We start from the raw sequence: 22071 nt of genomic DNA on the forward strand, positions 1-22071 counted from the left end.
GGCCTGAGCGATGTTACTTTACTCTAACACTGCAGTTCAGATCATTCTGCATTGAATTCCCCGTGCTGTTTTAAAGGGGGGAGAAAATAATCAGGCCAAGAGCAGCAACGCTACAGAGCAGAGCACTTGCTCTTTGCACAGTTCCGTGCACTTTAATGTGCCCTGCCTGAAGCTTTTGAAATTCCTCTGCAGGAGGGAGGAAGGAAGCAGAGTTGTGCCTACCCAAGCCACGCTGTACAGGGCTGGCTGGCGGAAGAGCATTGTTGCCTGAATATTGAAGTCGACCTGTTGTCAGAGTATGGGGCCCTGAGAGTGGGAGCCAGATGTAGAAGGGCCATGGAAGCAGGGTGCAGAAGTGAGATAGCCTGCGGGCTCGGCTCTGCTGCAATGGGGTTTCCTTTTGCTCAGATTTAATCTGATCCTGGGAGCCGCTAAACTGCCCCTTGGCTGGTCGTTGGGGGTGCTCAGTACCCGACAGGACCATGCCGCTGATGTCATCAGATCCCAACACACCTGCCCTTGCTCTCCAAACATGCAAATTCTTCCCAGTTCTGGCCTCTATGAAAACAACCCCCTTCCACCATCTCTCTTAGCATCAAAAACATTCTGGCTGGTCAATCAAGGAAACAGATAACACAAAGCAAAATCTCAACTAATCTTTGTGGCTGAAGAAAGAGCTGATTGTTTTTGCTTTTCTCCAAGCCCTCCCTACCCCCTGGACTTCCCCACTGCCTCCAACACCTTCATTCCTTTATTGGAGGAAAAAATCCTGATCCTTAGGCTGTTTTGTTTAGCAAATGAGGAACATGCAAAACAATTTTCCTGGCAGCTGCCACGAGAGAGAAAGGTGTGTGTGTATATGTGTGTGTGCATGCACGCGCATGTGTATGTGTGTGCATATGTGTACCCTCCTAACAACCCTCAGGTGCAAAGAGTTATGATCAAGGCTTGTCTGCATTACAGAGCCTCCAACATTACAGCTCTGGTGACAGGGCCCCTAGTGAAGTTGCAACATTTAGTGATATAAGGAGGTTTTCTACCAGCATACAATAGCCCCTGAACAGCATAAACCAAGCAGAGATTAGGCCCTTTTGTCAGCAGGATTAGGTCCTCACCTGAGGCTTTGCCAACACTGCTGCAAAACTGTTGTGTATACCAAGTGCCAGGCTGATCCAGCTGGGAGGGGCTGGGGGAGACATGGAAGAATGCTCTCCCAAGAGGAAATGGATCAGTAAAAAAATCATCATGACGTGGGGAAAGGGGTGGCAGGTGAGAGGCCAAATCAGCTTGAAGGTCAGGAAAGCCCCTCTGTTCAGGACACTACTTTGTGGTCAGCACAATGAGGAACGGACTCAAGCGCAAGCTGAAACTGGGATCTCTGAGAAGAGGATGGGGAAGCCTCATTTCTCTCCGGAGCAGGTTTTGAGGGCATCACCATGCTCCAGGTTCAAAGCTCAAGTACAGTAATGGAAGCCCTACTAAGCCTCACAATGCGGCTGCAGACACATTCACCTACCAGCACCTTAGCCTAACGGACAACCCTGACTATCACCAGTCCTGTCTGCATAGGGAAACGGGCCAGTGCAAATACTGAGATTAAGAACAGCTCCTCACAGGGGTACTGTACTCCAGAACAAACAACTGTGATCCAAGACCATTATTCCAGAATATAATATTTTAGTCTGCCATGGAGAGGCCACATATGGAGGTTGTTTCAGAAAAGGCACCTGGAACAGTTACTCCAGAAGAGTTGCCCTGGCCAATTCACCTGGTGTGGACAAGACCTAATAAAAGCACCCAGAGCTATGCAGCAAGAGTAGTGAACAGGCACCTTCTACCCTATCAGTCTGTGTGGACAGAAAAAGCTGATTTTGTGGTTAAAGCACTGGACTGGGACCGAAGAGATCTAGCACAAGCTGTGTGGTATTGTGCAAGTCAGGGCTGTGTTTGCAAACCTGCTCAACTTGCACAGTCAGGGGCTGGATTTGGGGTGCTAAGGACTTTTGAAAATCTTGTCCCTAAATATCCAGCCAGCCACTTCCCCTTCTGCCAATGGCAACAAGAATTCCTTCTTTCCCGGGCCTTTTGTCTGTCTTGTTTACCAGTATGTACTTAGGAGATCCTCAGGAAGGTGACTCTCTCTTGCTAACTTTTGCAAATCATGCTTACAGTGATGGGGCCTGATCTCAGTTGGGGTTTCTAGGTCTTACTAGAATACAGATAATTAATATATACTACATATAATATATCACTCCAAACACCACACGTGTGCATGCACGCACACACCAGTATTGTAATATTCCTCCCCAAAAGAGAGAGAGAGGATGAATCAAGTCAGACGGTGGACAAACCAGGCCCCAATGGTATGTGCAAGGGCTGACAACATCCCAAGGAGAGAGCCCCAGCGGGATGGTTGCTTCCAGAAGCAACCTAGTCTGGGCTCACTGAATTTCTCATTTCCAAGGCAAATATCTGTCATGCTTGTCTTTCTGTCAGTCTTCAGCTAGAGGTAAAGCACTCTCCATTGCCCTCGCCAATCAGGGAAGGAAGGACAGTGGAGAGCGAGGGAAGCCAGTGTAAGGGCAGAAGGAGTGGGGAAATCTGAGGCTGGGGAGGAGCTGAGCGCGCCTTGGGCTCAGCTTTTGCCTGATAAGTTTATCAAGCACTGCCGGCTGCTAACTGTCAGCCAGTGGAGCGGGCCTGTTAGGGAGGAGGAACAGCTCCCGGCATGAGATAGGACAGCCCCAGCCTTATCGGAGCGTCTGAGCGAAAGCGAACTGGAGAGAGTGGGCGCACTTTCCAACCACTTCAGCTGAACAACAGACAGATTGGCAGGAAAAGAGCGTCCGCCTTTCTTTGCTGCCAGTCAGGCATCAGCAAACAGAACTGTTCCATGCAAATGACTGGTGAATACAACAGGCAAGTTGCAAATTAGAACCTAAAAATCCCTAGGAAATGCAAAGGTGAAGGTCTCCCAGGAGCATGGCCTGTGGGGTGCAGTCAGATTTGCACAGCCCAGCCAGCCAGCTGCTGAACAGACTGCCTGTGCCCTGCAGCTTGGGCCAGCTCTGCTGTCAGGACATTGGCTGCACTGACCTTTTGGGATAGAATCTGAGACCAGCACAACACCTGTGTTTTTGCACACACTTTTTCAGGCTTTCCCCGTTTTATACAAATAGAAAATAAAACAAGGGTGGTAGGAGAGGGAGGGGGAAGAGAGATTCACTGCCCTGGCTTCTAGTGCATACAGCCCTCTCTGAGTTGTATTACTATGGAACTGAGCAATTGGGCCCAATTGCTACTCATAGAAGACTGCTTTACACCATTCTGACAATAGAAAGGGGCCTTGAATGCCACTACATAACACTTACAAGTAAAGCAAAAGGCCCAATAAGCAATACCATTTACATCCACTTTCAGTTGCCTGAGTGGCATAAGGGTGGACTGGGCATGTCTACATGAGCTGCTACATCACTGTAGAGACGAGCTACAGCAACATAGCTCATCACTATGGTGACATAGCATCGGTGGGCATGAACCATGCTGCTGCTGCTACTGCAGAGTAGCAATGAGCTAATGTGCAGTAGCTCGTTGCTATTGCACAGTAGAGTCGAAACAATACGTGTGGTGCTGGGACTGTGCAGTACCACCGGTTACTGTGCAGTCATTTAGTACTTGCTAAAGCAGGGGTGGGCAAAATGCAGCCCAGGTGCCGGATGTGGCCTGCCAGGCCATTCTATCCAGCCCATGGACCCTTAAAATAATTTAGAAAATTAATATTTATCTGTCCTGGGCTGCCTGTCACGTGGCCCATGATGGCTTGCCAAAACTCAGTAAGCGGTCCTCTGCCCAAAATAATTGCCCGCCCTTGTGCTAAAGCAAGTACTAAATGACTGCACAGTAACAACTGTGCAGTTGGGTGCATGTGTAGGCGTACCCACTGAGAATCAGGCTCCTTGTGGCTTTCAGGCGGGTTATACACATAAATAACCACTGTGACCTTCTTGTAACCATCTTAGCAGCCAGGCCATGCACTAGAGTACTGGTTTCCAACCATTTTCACCTGTGGACCCCTTTGGAAATTTCAAATGGAGGTGCAGAACCCTTTGAATTGTAAGTGTGGGTACTTGCATACTTTTGATTGATTGTAGTCATCTTTTGTGGACCCCTTAGACATAGTCTGCCCACCCCCAGGGGCCCACAGGCCACAGGTTGCAAACCACTGGACTAGAGGGATGGCTGCGGCTCAGCTCCTTCCTGTATCCATCAGATCAGGATTAGGGCACACTGGCAAACAACTGCCCACACCACACATGTTTGGTGGAGACTGACACATATCTGCAGGCAAAGCCAGCATGCCTCTGACTGCTTGTGTGCAAGGAAGCTGAATTCAAACTGCAGCGAGTGCAGAGGACTCCTGGGATGAGGAGCAGCATGGAGAAACTTTCCGAAAAGAAGAGGTTATCAGACCTTGGCTTGTTTACTGAAAGAAAATGAAGGTTGAGAGGCTCTGAGCGCTCTTCATAAACAGCAGGGAGGGAAAGGAAGTGTTTAAGCTAAGGTAATTCTGGCAAACTGTGAATAAATTTAAACTGGAGATCAAAAGGCTTCTACTTGTGTAGGAGGGCCTTGCAACAGGAGACAATAGGCTAAAACCTGTGAGAAGCTCGTGAACAGGATTTTGGGACATAGCTGCTGGTGCCAGCAGGGGACTAGACTCACTGAACCAGGAGGTCCCTTGTAGCCCTGTCTTTGTACTGAATTTCTTCCCTGCATCACCTGTGCCCCAGTAAGAGGCAGGGCTGCTCCATTCTTTATCCGCGTCTTGTGGCCTGGGACTTGACTGACTCAAGTTGCAGCCACAACCTTTGGGCAGGAGAGCATCGCTGGATGCAGCCTTGAACAAAGGCAGGCCCAGGCATGCTCTGGCCCACCAGATGAATTCCAGGTGGTGACCCACACTGGGATGTTTTACCAGGGAAAGTCCTGCTAGTTAAGAGCTACCCAGAAAGCAACTTGGGCAGCGTGCATTCATAAATGGCCACTTGTGCCAGAGCACTGCATTGCCACAGTAGCAGGTTGGATTGGCAGAAATGTTGCACTGTGGGCAGGTATCCCAATTAGCTGTGCACTGGGAGACATCCTTGCTCTTCTCTGGGAACTGAGCATTTGGAGTCAGATTTCCACAGGTCCATCAGGTCCATCTCCTAAACTATTGCTCTCTCCTTACCAGTCTCTGAGCCATCCAGAAAGCTGCTATGCATAGCAGAGCTCTACTGCAATATATCCCTCTGCCAATGCAATTCTGAGCTTTGAAGGCTGCAACAAGAACTGTGAACAAAAATACCTCGCCCCATTGATTTCATATGCTGTTTGGATAATTTTAAAACAATGGCAGTTATCTCTCCTCCCAGACCTTTTTATATGAGGAGCTTTAATAGGATTTTTGGCAGTGGCCAAGCCTGTTGCTTTCTTCCCCTTATAAAATAGCAGCTATCTCTTGCCTCACTCGGGGAACAGGAAGTAAAAAAAAAAAAAGCCCATGGAGTATTACTGCCCCTGAAGGGGCCACATCCTGAGAGGCTGAGGGGACACAGTGAGTCAGCACATCCATCACTCAGTGCTGCGGCTAGCCATTTATTTAGGTCCAGCTTGCACCAGCTCCGCTGGAAAATCAGTCAACTTCAATGGCTGCTACAGACCTTGGTGGCGGGAGTCAGAAACTTCAGCTGCATTCAGCAGTCCTGTGGCCTAGTAGGTAGGGTGCTGGGCTACGACTTGAGTAGCATGGGATCTGTTCCTGCTTCTGCCACTCTCAGGGGATCTAGGCAAGTCATTTTTCTGTGCCTCAGTTTCCACCCCTGTGAGAGGGGAGTACTAGGAACCAACTTCCTTTGTAAAATGATACTCATGAAAAGCATTATCTCATGAAAAGTCATTCTTTTTTCTACCCGTACAAAATCCTACCTGAGATAATCTTAAACTCTCTGAGCACTTCTCGGTTTTAGCCTTTCTTTAGAAATGCACGTGGCATATCGGAAATGTAGCTTCACTGAGCGCTGCATGGGCCCAGAGCCTCTGAAACTCAGCAACTTTGGTGCCTAGTATGAGCCACCCACCTGTACAGTTTTTTTTGCCTTAAATCACTTGCCATGTACTGGAACTTTGCTACACGGTCAAGAACAGAATACACATAATAACCTGACTTTCCATCCTGTACCCAAATCAACTGACCATCCTGAGTTCCTGAGGCTTTTTTGACCAGGGAGCTCAAGTTAAAACTTTCTTGGGAAAAGTGCCATGCGTTCTTTACAAGACCCTTATTTTTGAAGCATGAAAGGGGCTCTACACAAAATAGAGTGAAATGAAGTTTACTGTACATTAGATGGATGAAGAGCAGAGCTCATTAGAGGGATAAGAACGCCTGATTCCAGGAAGAATGTATATGGGAAAGATAAGATTTATTGCGTTGAGTGGTACTTTAAAAATATCTATGAATAGATAGAGTAATAGATAAAGAGATCAACTGTAACACAATGCCCGTCTAAAAATGTCTGCTGAAGGAGGCCAGTACAGTAGTGGGCGATTTGCTGTACCTGGAATTTGGGGTAACAATATTTTGAATTTGTTACAAGTTCTATCACTTTACATAAATGGGGACATTTTTCTTATTTCCTTTATAATAGGCAGAGAAACTAAGGCAGGGAATGGAATTGAAAGACTTGGTGTAGCTCACAAAGCAAATAGGTACAATAACTTGGAACTGAACACAGCATCATTAGCTCTTAGCCCCTTGTCATGATGATTAGACCCACAAGGCTAAATTGAGACCTCTTCTAACGCAAATGGGTATAACCACTCATTTCAGTGGACTTGCACCTGGAGTTCAGTACGTATATTCTGTTATGTACAACAAAAGACTGAGCAGAAACTCAATGCAGAGGCATCAGCATTTTGGGGTATGTGCTAGACTTAGCCCCCAGGATGTCTAAAAACAGCCATTTAATACTTTAATTGAAAGCCCAAATCTGCTGCCTTCCACAATGAAACTGATGGACTCACCCATGTTGATGAGCAAGAGCAAGCACTTAGTGGACAGTGCCATCGCCCTTTCATGGAACCATTGGAAATTTAATGTGAGAGGTAACACTGACTTACGACTTGTCCTAGACAATAACTGAAGCCTTTGGGAACTTGTCCCTTTGCCCCACTTCCGCAATCCTAGTGTCCCCAGCAATCTTAGCTCGGAAATGGAATGTGACTCAGGCCTTCAACTGAAGGGTTGTCATCAGCAAACCATGAAGGCTGGATGTGGCCGTGGCTTTATCACTGCCCACCAGCTGCCTCCAGTCTCTTGCCTCCTCCCCAGTGAGTCAGCAAATCTTCTTCGAGGAGAAAAACAAGCAAGCAAGTGAACAAATCACAATGTCAGATTACAAAGACGAGCGGGGAAAACTGCGGCACAAGAGAGGGAGATAAAGCCTGGGGGAGTCACATGACCAATGACTGGCAGGACTTAGTGCAACTTTTTTGTGGGCTACTGAAAACACATGAACAAGACATTAAAAACTTGAAAGGATAATACCTTCAAGTATTGTTGGCACCGCAGCAGAATTCAGGAGTGAGGAAGGGAATGAAGTCCATTCTGCTCTTGGTTTTCCTAGTATAAGTACTTGTATCAGGGGGTTGCTCTGCATTTTTATCAGCATAACTGAGCGCAGAATTAGTGTTCCCATGTGGTGTCCATTCTACAATGCAAGCTGTTTCCAATGGAGTTCCTCCATTTACTACAAATAAAAGCCTTGAGTGCCCAGCATAGGACATTGCAAGGGGCCTGGTTTTCAGAAAAAGCTGATATCCTTGCTCCGAAAATTAAGTGGCTTTAACCTCTTTCAAACCAGCCAAGAATCACTACTTGATTCTGAAAAGGATGGACATTGGGCCTTGCATCTATACTGCACCTTAGCAACAATTTCATCCTCTACTTAAAGGCCTCTAGGTAGAATGTGGCAGCTCCTTAAATAGCTCTTAGTAACACTACACCCATAGGACAGAAAGTGAAAAAGAAACCACAGCAGGAGTTTAGATAGCCAGAAAGCTTGCCATTTCCCAAACTGGCATTCAGCCAGGACTTACCAGTTAATAACCCCTATTAAAAAAATGCCACGGATTCCTCACTGACACCAGTGGAAACTGCTTCTTATGGGACAACAGCTGTTTTGCCCATGTTTGATGATGCTGGTTAACCTTGCGGAAATAACAACTTTCCCAGTTCACAGGTAGTGCTCAAGTCACAGGTGAAGCACAACTCAGTCCAGCAGGCTGCAGAATGCCGGGGTGGTGCTATACACAAGAAAAAAACCCACAAAACACAAGGAAATAGGGAAGGAGAGGCAGTAATCCAGCCTGACTCAGAATTCACTTCAAGCTGCTCAACTCAAGTGGCCTGTGCGTGTATGTCTACATTAGGGTGGGATGTAGATGAATAACATTCGCTCTGGTTTTACGCAAGCCCCACTGATTTACCACAGTGTAACTGAGAGGAAAACAAAGGGCTGTGTCCTGATGATGGAGTACCCCTAGCAGTATAACTGACTTAGCCTGCACATGACAACCTATTACAGTCACACTGCCATAGGCCTTTGGAAACGTAGAATTATAGCAAGCATTCATTCCTCAGCAGAGATATTATAGTACTGGCCTGGGTAATGGTTACAGAGATAAAAAGTCTAATACTGGGGTAACTGATTATTGGGAAGTTCAATATCCTATGACACAACAGTCACCTCTATGTGGCTACGGACAAAATATATTAACTAAAAGCACCGTGCCAAAGTTAACTTGGCACAAACTGCTTTGTCCCTACAACTAGCAGAGGGATGGACCATCTGTTCATACTCCAGCTGAGCAAGAGCATAAACAGGAGGGGCAGCCGGAATGAGAAATGGGAAAGTGAATAAAGAAATACTTTTCCTTGGATTTTTTTCCAGGGGCTGACATGCATTAGCATCTTGGGTCACCTTAGTGTAGAGTAAAGTCCGCACTAGCAAATGTAATAGCGTTGCCCACTACGACTGGGTTTGCCTCCCTTCCCACCCCCGGGTTTTTCTACTGATGTGAAGTTCTAGCCATCACAGCAAGGGGATCAGAGAAATGGGAGGAATGAAAAAAAAATTGGATTCATAGGAAACAACACATCTAGAGGCCTGTAGTTTCCTCAGAGCTTTTAGGTACTCACACAATGCACATTCTTAGAAACACTAGCATATTTTATTTCCCAAAAGATATTAGCTCTTTATCTTTAGTTCATTTAAAAGCTGGTGCCTCAAAGGCACTGTGTAAACTGAATTCCTACTATGCTTCTTAGTGATATCTAAATCTCATTCTACATGATCACAATAGGGATTTGGCATTAGAAACCACACTCTTGGATTACCAAATATTGTTCAGAGCCCAGCTCCCCCGAAATCTGTCCTGCAGCACCCCCTGCTGTAGCACAGGTGAGTAACAGCAACAGTTGCAAGAACTTCAGCACAATAAGTCCGTTTTACTTGTACAACACTCCCCTTCCAATACGTTAACGGCTGTTGTGATTATATTTGGACTCGCAAAATAATCAGCCTGTTTCCTAAAGCCTCTAATACAGGGATGGGCAATTATTTTGGGCGGAGGGCCGCTTACCGAGTTTTGGGAAGCCATTGAGGGTGGCATGACAGGCAGCAAGGGGCGGATAAATATTAATTTTCTTAATTTTTTAGGGGCCCCGCAGGCTGGATAGAATGGCCTGGCAGGTCGCATCCGGCCCGCGGGCCGCATTTTGCCCACCCCTGCCCTAATAAAAGGGAATTGAAGAGGCTTTGAACTTGCCTTTTAAAGAAATACTTTTCTACCAGTGCACCTTAAAATCTCAATCCCAGGTAGTAAATAAAAAAGTCCCACTTTGTTATTTGTAGAAAATCTCACGATTAGAAAACTGATCTAATAGATCTGGGGGCACGATTCGACTTCTGAGCACTTAACACTGGCAGTCCTGACTTCCCCCTCTCTTGGCAGGCAACACGAAATGACTGGCCACAGCTGCAACAAAAAGAACAAAACAAAAAAACCCCACAACCTCCAAATAGCGAAGCAATGCATCTATCAGGACGCCAAGGACCTGATATTGCTCTTGCGCACGTCTCTTTTATGTGCAACTGCAGTTACGTGCCAAGAAGTTGCTCCCGATTTACCCAGATATAATGCAGAGTCAAACGAAGTTTGCTGATCCTCTGAGCACTAGGGATGTATTAAAAGTATACTGAAAGCCGTGTTTTTATACGTGATAATGCATCCACCTATCTTTGGTTATCCTCCTGACTGACCTTGGCACACGTCAGGGGGAAAACCCCGCCAGGGTTTCTGGTTCCCACCAGTGCTGAAGTGAAAACCAAGCGGGATCCTAAGCTGCAGCGAGCGGGGCACTGACCTGACTGGATGACTTGGCTCCCGGCCCCTGCTCTGCTCTTTAATGGCCCCATAACTGTGGAAAGATCGCCTCATCTTCCTGCCCAACGCGAGGCCGCGCAGGTTACTCCTATCCACCCTGGAAGGTGCCTGTCCTGCGGCCCGGCCGGAGGCACAAAAATCCGTGAGACGTCCGTCCACGGGATGACACGACGGCTCGGGGCACGAACGCCGCGTGCCCACGGCAGCTGAGGGGGGCACAGCGACCTCCCGCAGCCGGAGACAGCATCCCACGAAGGCCTGCAAGGCATGTATGGGACACGCGACAACACGCAGAGGCCTCCAAGCCGCGGCACGAGGGGGAAGAGGCGACTCAGGAGGCTCAAGAGACAAACGGACGCTGCAGGGGAGTCCCCCACCGAGCGCTGGGGGCCGCGGGCCGAGACGGGGCGGCTCCCAGCCTGCCCGGGGGATCCGGGACAGATGTTTGAAACAAACCGCTTTAACTTAAACCGGTTCAGTCTGACACTGCAGCCGTTGGGGCTGATCTTAAACCAGTTTGGGCCATTTTGGGTCGCAGATTTGAACCGGTTTCTGATCACTCGTCCCGGCTTATAGCACTATTTCTGCAGACCACCGGGGTGGGTGGGCCCTTCCTGCCTTCCTGAGCGTTCAGCCCTCAGGTGGGCAGCGGCCATGGCGGCAGGAACTCCCTCCTTCCCTTCCCCCACCGGAACTGTTCTCCCCCGGAACCATAGAGCGGCGGCGGCGCGGGGGAGCGCATTGAGGAGCGGCCCGCGGGAGTGGGGGCGGGGCGCGGCCATGGCGGCGCCGCAGAAGGCGGAGCGGGGCTCGGCCGTGCTGGAGCTGCCCCGCGGCCCGCGCCTGGTGTGCGTGGAGTACCCGGGGCTGGTGCGGGACGTGGAGAAGATGCTGCGCACGCTGGGCGGGGAGGACGGGGTGTCGCGGGTGAGCGGGGCGGGGCCGGCGGGTTGCCTGGGAGACGCCTGGGACTGTTCCATGAAACCCCCCGCGTGGGGAGGGGGAGCGGTGTTGGTATCGCCCGGGAAGAGGGCGGGGCTCCCTGGTGGCGGTATTACCCGGGAAAGGGTGGGACTTCCTGGCGGGAGTGTTTGTGTTGCCTTGGGAAGGGGCGGGGCTTCCTGGGGGGTGTTGGTATCCTCTGGGAGAGGGCGGGGCTAACGGGGGATGGTGGGCAATGTTGGTTGGTATGGCCCGGGAAAGGGGCGGGGGTTTCATGGGGGGATGGTGTTGGTATCACCTGGGCAGGGGTGGGGGGCAATGTTGGTATGGCCCAGGAAAGGGCAGGACTTCGTGGGTGGGAGTGTTGGTATCCCCAGGAGGGGGCGGGGCTTCCAGGGCTGGTGCCTGGGGGATGCTGATGGGGGTGGGGGGGTGCATGTTGGCACACGAGCAGGGCACCACATCCCAGCGCCCACAACCTGCTCCGCGCAGATCTACGCCGACCCCTCCAAGAGGCTGGAGCTCTACTTCCGCCCCCGGGACCCCTACTGCCACCCGGCCTGTGCCAACCGCTTCCCCACCTCCACCATGCTGCTCAAGGTGACCAGGAGGAGGAGGCTGCCGCAGGCGCCAGAGGCTGGGGAAGCGCCGGAGCCACCGGAAGCCACGTTTGAGATGCAGATCCTGGGGGTCGTCACCACCGTGTACAAGTTCCAAGGTAGCCGTCTCCTCCGCCGCCTCGATTTGCGTTTCCCGGCTGGCCGGAGCCAGCACCCGGCGTGTCACAAGCCACGGCGGAGCCGCTGAGCGCACGGGGTGAACAGATGTGATGCAGCTCCTCGCCACGTTCGCTACGCAGCTCTCGTTTCCTTCCTCGCAGGGATGTCCGACTTCCAGTACCTGGCAATGCACTCGGGGCCGGACGGCAAGCAGACCTCTATGTATGACAAGGTGCTGATGCTCAAGCCCGAGAAGGAGGAGTTCTACAACAGGGAGCTGCCCCTCTACATTCCCCCACCCATCTTCTCTCGTCTGGACACCCCCATAGACTACTTCTACCGCCCAGATATACACCATCGGTCAGTGCTTTTTCTCATGCGTAGTAAGTGGCCTCGGCTCGTGCACGGACAGGTGATGGGACCCCTTTACCGGGCCAGCAAATCGCTTGTACTGTGCGAGCTTTGCAGGTCATTACGAGATCCCTTCTCCACCCGAAGCAGCCTCTTGCGTTATACCTAGCGTGCTTCTCCAATGAGGGGCTTTTTAAACCCTCTCTAAGGTCAGCTAATGGAATTGGAGGAAATATGTCTTTCGTATCTGACAGTTGTATCAGGCCTAACACACACACTGCTCTCTGTTTGACATGTGTGTGCCCAGACCCCATGTATATAATTAGAGGAAAAATAAGATTTAAAAGTCCAGTTTCTGAGGTATCAGGACATGATATGAAATCTGAGCTCCTGGCGTGGCAGGAAGAGGTTTAAACTGTCTATTATGTGGCCCCTGCAACTTCTGCTTTACTCATCTCCTTGCATAAGCCTTGTATCTCACCGCGGTCTAGACCAAAGCATTTGAGAGAGCGGACAGGTGAAGCCCCAAGTCTGACCATCAGGAGCTCTGCCACTTGCAAGCTGCACGGTGTTGGGCAGGGCACTTATCCACTTTCTGCATCCTTCTGAGAGGAAGGAGGACCTTGTGGTCAAGATTATGGACACGTGTCTTCACTGTCTCACTCTGTGCCTGACATCCTGGGTGACCTTGGGAAGCTGAGGCACAGACCAAATGATTTACTCATTAATAAACTGGGAATAAAAGTAGTTCCTTATTCACCAGGTGGTTGTAGCACTGGACCACTACAGAGATGAGCCTTATAAATACCTTAGGTGGGTTTTTTCTTAAAGCTGGCAAGGGTTGTGAACTACCACGTTCTTGTTTTCTGTCCCTTGTGTTCACTTCTCTGCTCACCTTTTTCTCCATTTAAAAACTCCAGAGGTTTATGTTAAGACAAACAATCTGTCAGATACTGTTTTTGGATTTTAAATGTCCATATTCTTCCCACGTCAGAGATGTACCTTGGGACTCTGTCCCTCCCCATTAAAATCGTGGTGGTGAAAGAACTCAAATCCCATTTAAGTGACTGAAACAAAAAACCTTGAAAACGTTGAGCATCGCGTTTGGGCATGGGGCAGAATTCCCAATGCCGGGAACCTTTGGAATAGGCAGTAAATGGACACAAAAGTTGGACTTATTAAGATAATGGTTCCTTTTCTTTAGAGTTTTTGCAAATATTCCCATCTTCAGCTCTTGTTTCTCATCTTTGCGACTTTTCTCCCCACCGTTTCACCCCTGTAGCAGAACCGCGGCCCTTAGGGTGGAACAGGGCTTGCTTTAGAGCCAGTTGGGTTCATTCACAAATAAGGCACCACAAATGTGTAATGTTCTCATCCAGGGAATAAACACAGAGTAAGAGCATCAGCGTGAGAGTAGGACACCGAGTCACGATGTAGACTGCTAGAGGATAGGCTGTTTGGCTGGCGTTCTCAGTGTTTCCAATGGAGCAAGCGCCATGTGCGTCTGAGCTGGCACTTGCCAGAGCTGTTTGCTTCCGTTTCTTTGTTTGTCTTGCCCCGAGTAGACGGAAAAGCTGTGATATCTCCCACGAGAAACATCTTTCATTTTCTCACTGCTGTCCTTCGTTTGAACAAAAAAAGATAAATAATGCCAATGACTATAATCTGCCCCCGAGATTAAAATTGTAACTGTTTCCCTGCCTCGCTGTGTTGTGTCCATTTACTGTCACGGTGATTTTCAGCCATGGCGAATGTCACTGGCAACTGTGCTGAGCCTGTGCTTGTGCACAAAGACATCCTGGTCAGACATCAAAACGTGAAAGTTGCTTCAGGTCAAATAAGCACAGAGCAGCTCCGTTCTCGGGAAAGCAGACCGAGGGGAGGCATTTCTTTTATTTTTAAAAGTGATTCTCCCTAGTTTAGTCCACTGTGCAGTGCTCCAGACTTTCACACGGTTGCCTGGCTGGCATCTCCAAATCCATGTGTGCGTGGTACCAAAAGCATGTGCTGATCCCAGTCTTGAGAGAGAAACGACTCACTCAAACCTAGTGCCCTACATAACTTCCTTCACCCCATATTTTTTTCCCTGTGATTGAAAAATAAACCTAATTTCCAACTAATTCAGTGAAGACCCCTATTAGGTGTATGGAGGAGAAAGAAAGTAAGACTCCTCCCCCCCATGTTCTGCAGGGAAGGATACAGCAATCCCCAGGTGTCCGCTGAGAACTTGATTGGCCTCAGCAGAGCCCGTCGACCGCACAACGCCATCTTTGTGAACTTTGATGATGAAGAGATCCCGGATAAGCCGCTGGAGGCAGCCGTGCAGAACTGGAAGAAAGTGTGCACCAATCCTGTGGATAAGAAGGTGGAAGAAGACTTGAGAAAGGTAGGGAGCAGCTGAAGTGACCGGGAACATTGCTTATGCACGTGGCATGGTAGAAATTTCATGGACCGTTTTTAATAATTTTTGTGTCCCCAGAAAATTGTTGGCAACAAAGAGATGACATTTGGCCTGTCAGATGAACAGCATGTGCTGGCATCCCTAGAAGGTTTCAGAGTGCCCCAGGGTAAATGTGGTGGTGAATGAGACACTGAGGTCTGATCATTAGACCAGGGAACTGAAGCCAGGACTCCTGGGCTGTTCTTCCAATTCTGCCTCCGATGTCTCGCATTTTGGCAAGGTTACAATCCCTTTACTCAACGTCCAGGATAGTATTAGCATACATTTCAAGGCACTAAAGAAATATCTGGCCACTGTATGTTTGCAGCTCTCCTTGTTGAGAGTCTTGGGGTTCATTAGGGTTTTACAAAGTTGCCATTGGAGGAAAAGTAAATCTAGCATAGGATGGGGTGTGCTATTAATAAACACGGGAAGACTGTATATATCTTGCATTACTTGAAACATGAACCTCCTGGGGGTGGTTCCCCATCTTCACCCATTTGATCATGTATTTAAGTTTGGAATGAACTGAGTGCTTATAAATGATGCATGGGCTAAAAGCCTGTTGGGCGTGATGCTGAAGTCGGCAGGTGCCGTGTTCTGAAACTGTCCCTTGCTCTGAAACTGCATCCTTTAGCATGGATACTAGTTAAAAAAGCATCCTTTACTATGCTTTTTCCTCCCACTTCCAACCCCTGACCAGCTCTCAAGTGTTCTTGGAGCAAAGTTTGCCTGCAACACTGAGTTACTTGGGGGTCTCTTCTTGGTTAGTGGAACAGGTCACCAAGGATTAAACTGCAGCCAGTGTGTTCATTTTACTCATTATCTGAGTCAGGATTTGAGTCTGTCTATGCAGAAATAAAAAGCTAGTTTATGCCTTCATGGTGCCACCATTGCTTTTCCCTTAACTCTGCCAATCTGCAGGGACAGCCTAGGCCAAAGGCTATCCTAAAGAGCAGGTGGCTGTTAGGAAAGTGAAATTAGTAGGAGTAATCTTCTTCCCACCCACTGTTGCTTGTGTATTTCTTCAGCTGTTTGAGGTTCGTCCCGTCTGGTCCCGGAACGCTGTCAAGGCCAATATCAGCATCCACCCAGACAAGCTTAAGCTTCTGCTGCCATATCTGGCTTATTATATGGTGAGTCTCTTTGTACATCTCTTCCGTCAGTCTTGTTCTTACCTGAGGCAGGTAGGAGTCAAAGGCCTGGGAGGACCATCTTGGGTGCCTGTGGGTAATTCCTTGTGATCTGCTGTACAGGTACCTCCACCTAGAACCCACAGATTTGTATAACGTGTAGTTGAGTAGGGGCTGGGGACAACTGGGTTGGTTCTGTTGGTCCTGACCAGTTCTCCAGTTACAGTAACTCCAGTTACAGTAAAAAATGTGTGTGTCCTGCTGGATATGCAAGCTGGCTCTCTCAAAACAAAAAGCTTCTGAGCTTTGAGGTTAACTTCTAAATTCACACTTTTGTACCATGTGGCTTTCCTTTGCACAAGGTGGGATGGTCAGTGTTTGCATTGGAAGGGTTTTTTTGTTTTGTTCTGTTTTGTTTTTGCAAAAGAAAATAAGGAAACATATTTAAGAGCTTATGTTGGCACTCTGTAACCCTATTCTTTCCCTGGTAACTAACCCCCTGTACACAGTTGACAGGGCCCTGGAGAAGCCTGTGGGTTCGGTTTGGGTATGACCCCAGAAAACATTCTGAAGCAAAGATTTACCAAGTCCTGGACTTCAGAATTCGCTGTGGAATGAAATACGGTAAAATGACCCAAACCACTGCCTCCTTGTCAATTTTGGCAGCTCTTCTGCCCAGCCTGTTATTTGCTTTTGAACTCTAAATTTTCCTCAGTTTTTTGTTTGAAAGAGAGGAGATATGAGTCAGGGTTTCCAGTTTTGCTTCTGTAGAATCCGGGCAGGAGTGTTCCTTTACCCTCTTCAGAGAGGATAATTAGCCACTAGACATGTTCCAAGCCTAACAAAATGCTGCTTGATTTTTATTCTCCTCCTTGGTTCAAAATATGCATGTATGCTGGCAGGCTTTCTTACTCTGGTCCTTCACAACACAGACTCTTCTGTAAATGTCAGCAGGAAACTAAAATGGTACCAGAAGGTCCATTTCTTTGTCCTGTGGGGGAGCTGAGTGAATATTAAAAGGACGATTTGTCTGTTTGGACTATAACACTGCACAAGAAACTCCTCCAAAAAGGACAGTTTTCTCCCCTACCCTGGGGGTCTTCGAGAGGAGGTTGGATAGGCATCTGGCTGGGGCCATCTGAACCCAGCACTCTTTCCTATGCAGGGCGTCGGACTCGATGATCTATTGAGGTCCCTTCCAACCCTAGCATCTCTGAATCTATGAATTTGCACTGTGAACTCAAAGAAGCATCTACTTCTACTCTTTGCTGTTCCCTTTCCCCCACCCCCACCAAAAAAGGCCCGCAGAGTCTTATCAGACGCTATAGACAACACGGGGAAGGTTGTATTTTAGCTTATGCCACTAATGCACCCTGATGCATTTATACGGTTTTCCCCTAGTTTGATTTAATGCGGTGTACTAGTGTATACAGAACGTGGCCTCATAGTACTCTGGTTTTATACATTTCTGTATTGGCTATAGCTGCAGTAAGTGAATGTCTTAATTTTTTTGAGTTTGGATTCTTCAGTAGACTAGTTAGAGTAACTACACAGAGGCAATTGAAGCCTTTTGCAGGCTTCTAAGACTTGCTGCATCTCTGAGAGGTGGGGAGGACTACAGGATTTTGGCGTTCTGTTCACAGTCTGCTTGCTTTCTTTGCTTTCAGGTTATGCTCCTAACGACATGCCAGTGAAAGCAAAACGCAGCACATACAATTACAGCCTGCCCATCACTATCAAGAAGCCAGGTATGTGGACCAAGGCATGCAGGTGCTAGTGTTCATTAAGTTAGTGTTTTTTGGCTGCCCTGAGAAAGCTGAACCAAAGTAGAAAAGAAGCTGTATACTGTGCCTTGAAGTTCAAGATACTATACAAGTGGAGAATCTCTTTCCTCTCTCTTTCAGTAAGTCACACAGTTAGCATACAGGACCTAAAACAGGGCCTGGGCTCTTCAGGTACATCCAGTGTGAAAAAAACTTCCAGCAGGTATAAACTCAAGGTAGGTATTAACTCTTCTCACCAAAACTTGGAATGGGGTCGTCGGAACGGGGATCTGTTTTGTTTTGTAAATTATTCAGTGTCAGTGCTGGCTGAGACAGACCACAGACGTCAGAACGGTTGCAGTTTTATTCGGAGATTGAAGTGCTTTTCTGTCTCTGTATTCAGTTAGGCTTAAGCGGAAAGTTCCTGCTTATTTACAGCTGCACACTTCCATCTGTTACCTTGAATATGATGGAAGCAGGTTTTGGAAAGGGAATCCTTAGCCTACAGGGGAGCATTTTCCAGTTGCCATTTAAAATCCAGTTGGGCAGAGGAAATAAAGAACCAGAATTCCTGTTGTTATATGTTAACATTTTGCTGCAATGGCAACTTTTACCCAGGGATTCAAGGTATAACGAGTAACAACTCAAACAGGTGAAGGGTTTAAAAAGTGCCCGTCTTTTGAATTAGTTTGTAGGGAAACACCTTTCTAATAAATGCTGAGGCTGTACCATTATACCATGACCCAAGTGTGGAAATAAGTAGAAATGCTTGTTCAAATCACAGTCTTTTCTCCTCCCAGGATTCCATGTATATCTTCCAAGAAGGGGCCCTGCCTCCATATCGACAGATGTTCTATCAGCTCTGTGACCTGAATGTAGAAAGGTATTATGAAACATTAGTTGAATCTTTTCGCAGGAGAAGATTTCACAGACTCTGTGGTGATTAATCTTAAATGCCCCCATTTACACACAAGCATCTCTCTCTCTGTTTGACCTGAGTATTCAAGACTCCCAGCCTTTAAGTGAGAACACACAGGCTGCTTCACTCACAGTTGCATTTCCTTCGCGATAAAGTTATGCAAGCAACCAAGATACCCTTCTGTCTTTACCTGCATTTTGGGGCTGGTCCCAGTCCACTGAAACTAGTGGGGATACGTGAGGCCCTATTCCCATTGTTTTCCACCTACTGATTACATATGTATACAAAATGTCACAGAACTTGGGAAAGCACACTTCTGCTTTTCTTGGGGTTTTGATGAATGCAAATGTATATAAGCATAAAAATACATGCTGCATCAAACGCTTAACATGATTTGTCACAAGGATAAGATTTAGAAAAGGTTTCACTTATAGCCTCCCCAGTTATTATCAATTTAAAATGTTACCTAGGGATGGAGTGAAGACAGTGACATTTTGTAGCTGTTCAGCAAAATTAAATACTCTGGTTTCGGTGGACCCAAGTCAAAAGGAGATGCTTTTGTTTTGTTTCAGTTTTCCTAACGAAACGTTCTACAAATGTTGAAATCATCCAATGAAAAATGCTTATTCTCTGTAGAAATTGCACTTTCTGTTGGAAAGCCACTCTAGTGGGAAATTCATAACCATCTCTGCTAGTGAAACTTTCCTTGTAACGTGCTGGGGGGTGGGTCTTTGATGAGAAGGCACAAGTAGTTTCAACAGTTTTGTTTGAAGTCTGTATCTGATTGCCAAGTTGACTCTTTTCTTGGCTGCTGTTTAGCTTACAGAAAATCATTCATCGAAATGATGGCATGGAAGTGGAGTGCAGCGAACGGGATGGGTGGTGCCTTCCGAAGACTAGTGATGATCTGAGAGATACCATGTCTCTGATGATCAAGCAGACCATCAGATCCACGAGACCTGGTAAAGAGAGATGCCCGCTTTTTAAGCATTGGAAAGGATGTTTGGAAAACTAGATGTTGTAGTGTGCTGCTCTTTGCAGTGGAGCAATAAACATGGCTTGGCCCAGATCACCTCCCTTGTTCTGGAAGGCTTAGTCCAAGTTGGTTAAGTATTGGAGTTTGATCCCATGTTTTTCATTCTACTTAGATCATCATGGGGGGGTTGGGGGGTGAGTCTGAAGTCCTCATCTTGGACACTGGCAGGACACCTGCTTTTCTTCAAACAGTCTTTGTCATGTCATGGAAAAGATCCCATGCTCTGAGAGAAAGTAACTAGACTTTGCCACTTACAACACCAGCAAATTGAATTGGGACCTGTGAATAGGTAGGGGGTAGAACTCCCTGCCTTGCCTTCTCAAGATCAATTTCTCTTTCTCTCTTTGTTTTTTTTTTGTGTCACCCTACAATCCCCTTGATAGTGCATTAATGCATATTGGTGGTAGCAGGAAATGGACCTTTATTAATAAGTTTGTATGAATCATGTACTATAGGAGTCACTACAGGAAAGGAAAACATGTCGGTATGATGCTGGCCCATATTGCTTTCCAAAAGAAATGGAGTAGCTTTATTTGGTACAAGATGGTGTGACCTCGTGAAAGGCAAAACCTCCTACCATTGTACAGTTAGAATTCCTTGGGAAGGAAAATTGACTTTTTTCCTTCATCTTTTGGTTTTGTTAAGATATTAACTGCGGTCAACATTTCGTTTCCATCTGCTGCCTGGATCTGTTAATGTTATCGCAAATGCATCAGTGGCTTCAGTGATGATGGAAGTAATGCTGATGGTTTCCTCTTTCTCTGTTTGATTAAGCTCTGTTTTCAAGTACATCAACCACTGAAGATGGCAAAGAGCAGCTGACATATGAGTCTGGTGAAGATGAGGATGATGAGGAAGAGGAAGACTTCAAGCCATCTGATGGGAGTGAAAACGAAATGGAAACTGAGATTCTGGACTATGTGTGATTCTGTGAGCAAACAAGACAAGGTTGCACAGAACCCGTTTTGGGCATAGACATTTTGTTTCTTGAACCCTGGGGGATTTGGAGAGGTGGAGCTCACTCCAAGATGCCATTTGCATGCGGCACTGGCAGCAGTGCTTGCCCTTGCATCAGCGGCCAGTGTACTGGGGGCACAGGCACTCCCAATGGCATTTTTATAGCGCTGGGGAGACCAGGAGCCATAGAAATGACTTTGTAGGGAAGCTTCCCCACCTTGCTACTCCCACTTGCTTGGTCAGGGGGCTCTGACTGGCATTTCTTGTGGAATCAGCTGGGCCTTACCTGGCCTGGAGAATTTCTGGTGGCAATTATGTAGCTAGTTGTACATCTTTATTGCATTTTCCTTACCTCCTTGAACAAGCAAATTACCATGTCTGATCTCATGGGATCTGTGTTTCCCTTTGTGACTATAGTGCTATTTCTGGGATGCCCTTGGGGGGGGTGACGTCTGTGCACCGTCTTTTCTTCCCAGGAGCTGAGAGCACTTTTGTCCTTGCCAGCCCTATTGCATAAGTCTTCAGCAAGCCTTGAGCCCAGGCCCAGTGGGACTGCGCCTGGCCTCATGCACCAAAGGATTAACATTTAATTATACCCTTGGAGGCCACAGAACTTGTAAACCTGCCGTCAGGGTCACTGGAAAAAATGTATTGAGAACAGGACAAACAAGACTAGTATTATTAATCAAGAGGCTGCGGAGCATATCACTTGGCTTGGCATGAATCATGTGCATTTTAATGGGGCCTGTAGGTACCAGTCCATGATTGCATATGTACGTGAGAAGCACATGGTAACTTCTCTCCATTAAGCCAACTGCCAAGAAATACAGTCCTTGCCTGCTTTCCTAATTAAACTTGGTTTTTTTCTCAATAATAACTTATTTTTCCATTACTTACCTCTGCTCATATGCACTTGTATGTAGTCCAGCTCCCATTGGGGTAGGAAGTGACCGACGGACTTAGCCAGGAGTTGGATTAATGGGTTCATTTAACGTTTGACTAGGTACTTGCATGTAAACCAACCCAGCCAAAACCTGTCAGTTTTTGCATTGGCATTTGTGCTCTTTACAAGTATCAAGTCAGGCTGGCAACTCCCTGGAGCGGAGGAGAAGTGTCTGACCTGGAATCCTGTGGTTGTCCATTCCTGGGAAAAGCACTTCGGTTGGGTTTGTGTCTCTCGAGCTGAGAATAAAGAAGTACTTTTAACTCCATTGACTTCCGGGTATTGCCTTTGGCTCTTCCAAGTAGGAATAAAATATATTTTGGAACAGTGGCAGCGTCTTCCTTATTCTGTCATCTTGAGAAATTGGAAACAAGGCCAGAGGA

At 47.5% G+C, this 22071-nt stretch overlaps 1 protein-coding gene across 1 annotated transcript; it reads left to right on the forward strand.

The window, feature by feature from the left end:
• Positions 1 to 11234: 11234 nt before the first annotated feature.
• On the forward strand, positions 11235 to 22018 carry GTF3C5 (general transcription factor IIIC subunit 5). The gene is made up of 11 exons (XM_006260007.4): positions 11235 to 11412; positions 11920 to 12145; positions 12308 to 12506; positions 14688 to 14883; positions 15969 to 16073; positions 16580 to 16694; positions 17738 to 17818; positions 17975 to 18069; positions 18634 to 18716; positions 19572 to 19714; positions 20563 to 22018. The coding sequence occupies exons 1-11, from the start codon at positions 11266 to 11268 to the stop codon at positions 20712 to 20714; spliced, it is 1542 nt and encodes a 513-aa protein (XP_006260069.3). The 5' UTR covers positions 11235 to 11265; the 3' UTR covers positions 20715 to 22018.
• Positions 22019 to 22071: the final 53 nt, after the last annotated feature.

The sequence above is a fragment of the Alligator mississippiensis genome, chromosome 12 (genome assembly GCF_030867095.1).
Source record: "Alligator mississippiensis isolate rAllMis1 chromosome 12, rAllMis1, whole genome shotgun sequence".
NCBI lineage: Eukaryota > Metazoa > Chordata > Crocodylia > Alligatoridae > Alligator > Alligator mississippiensis.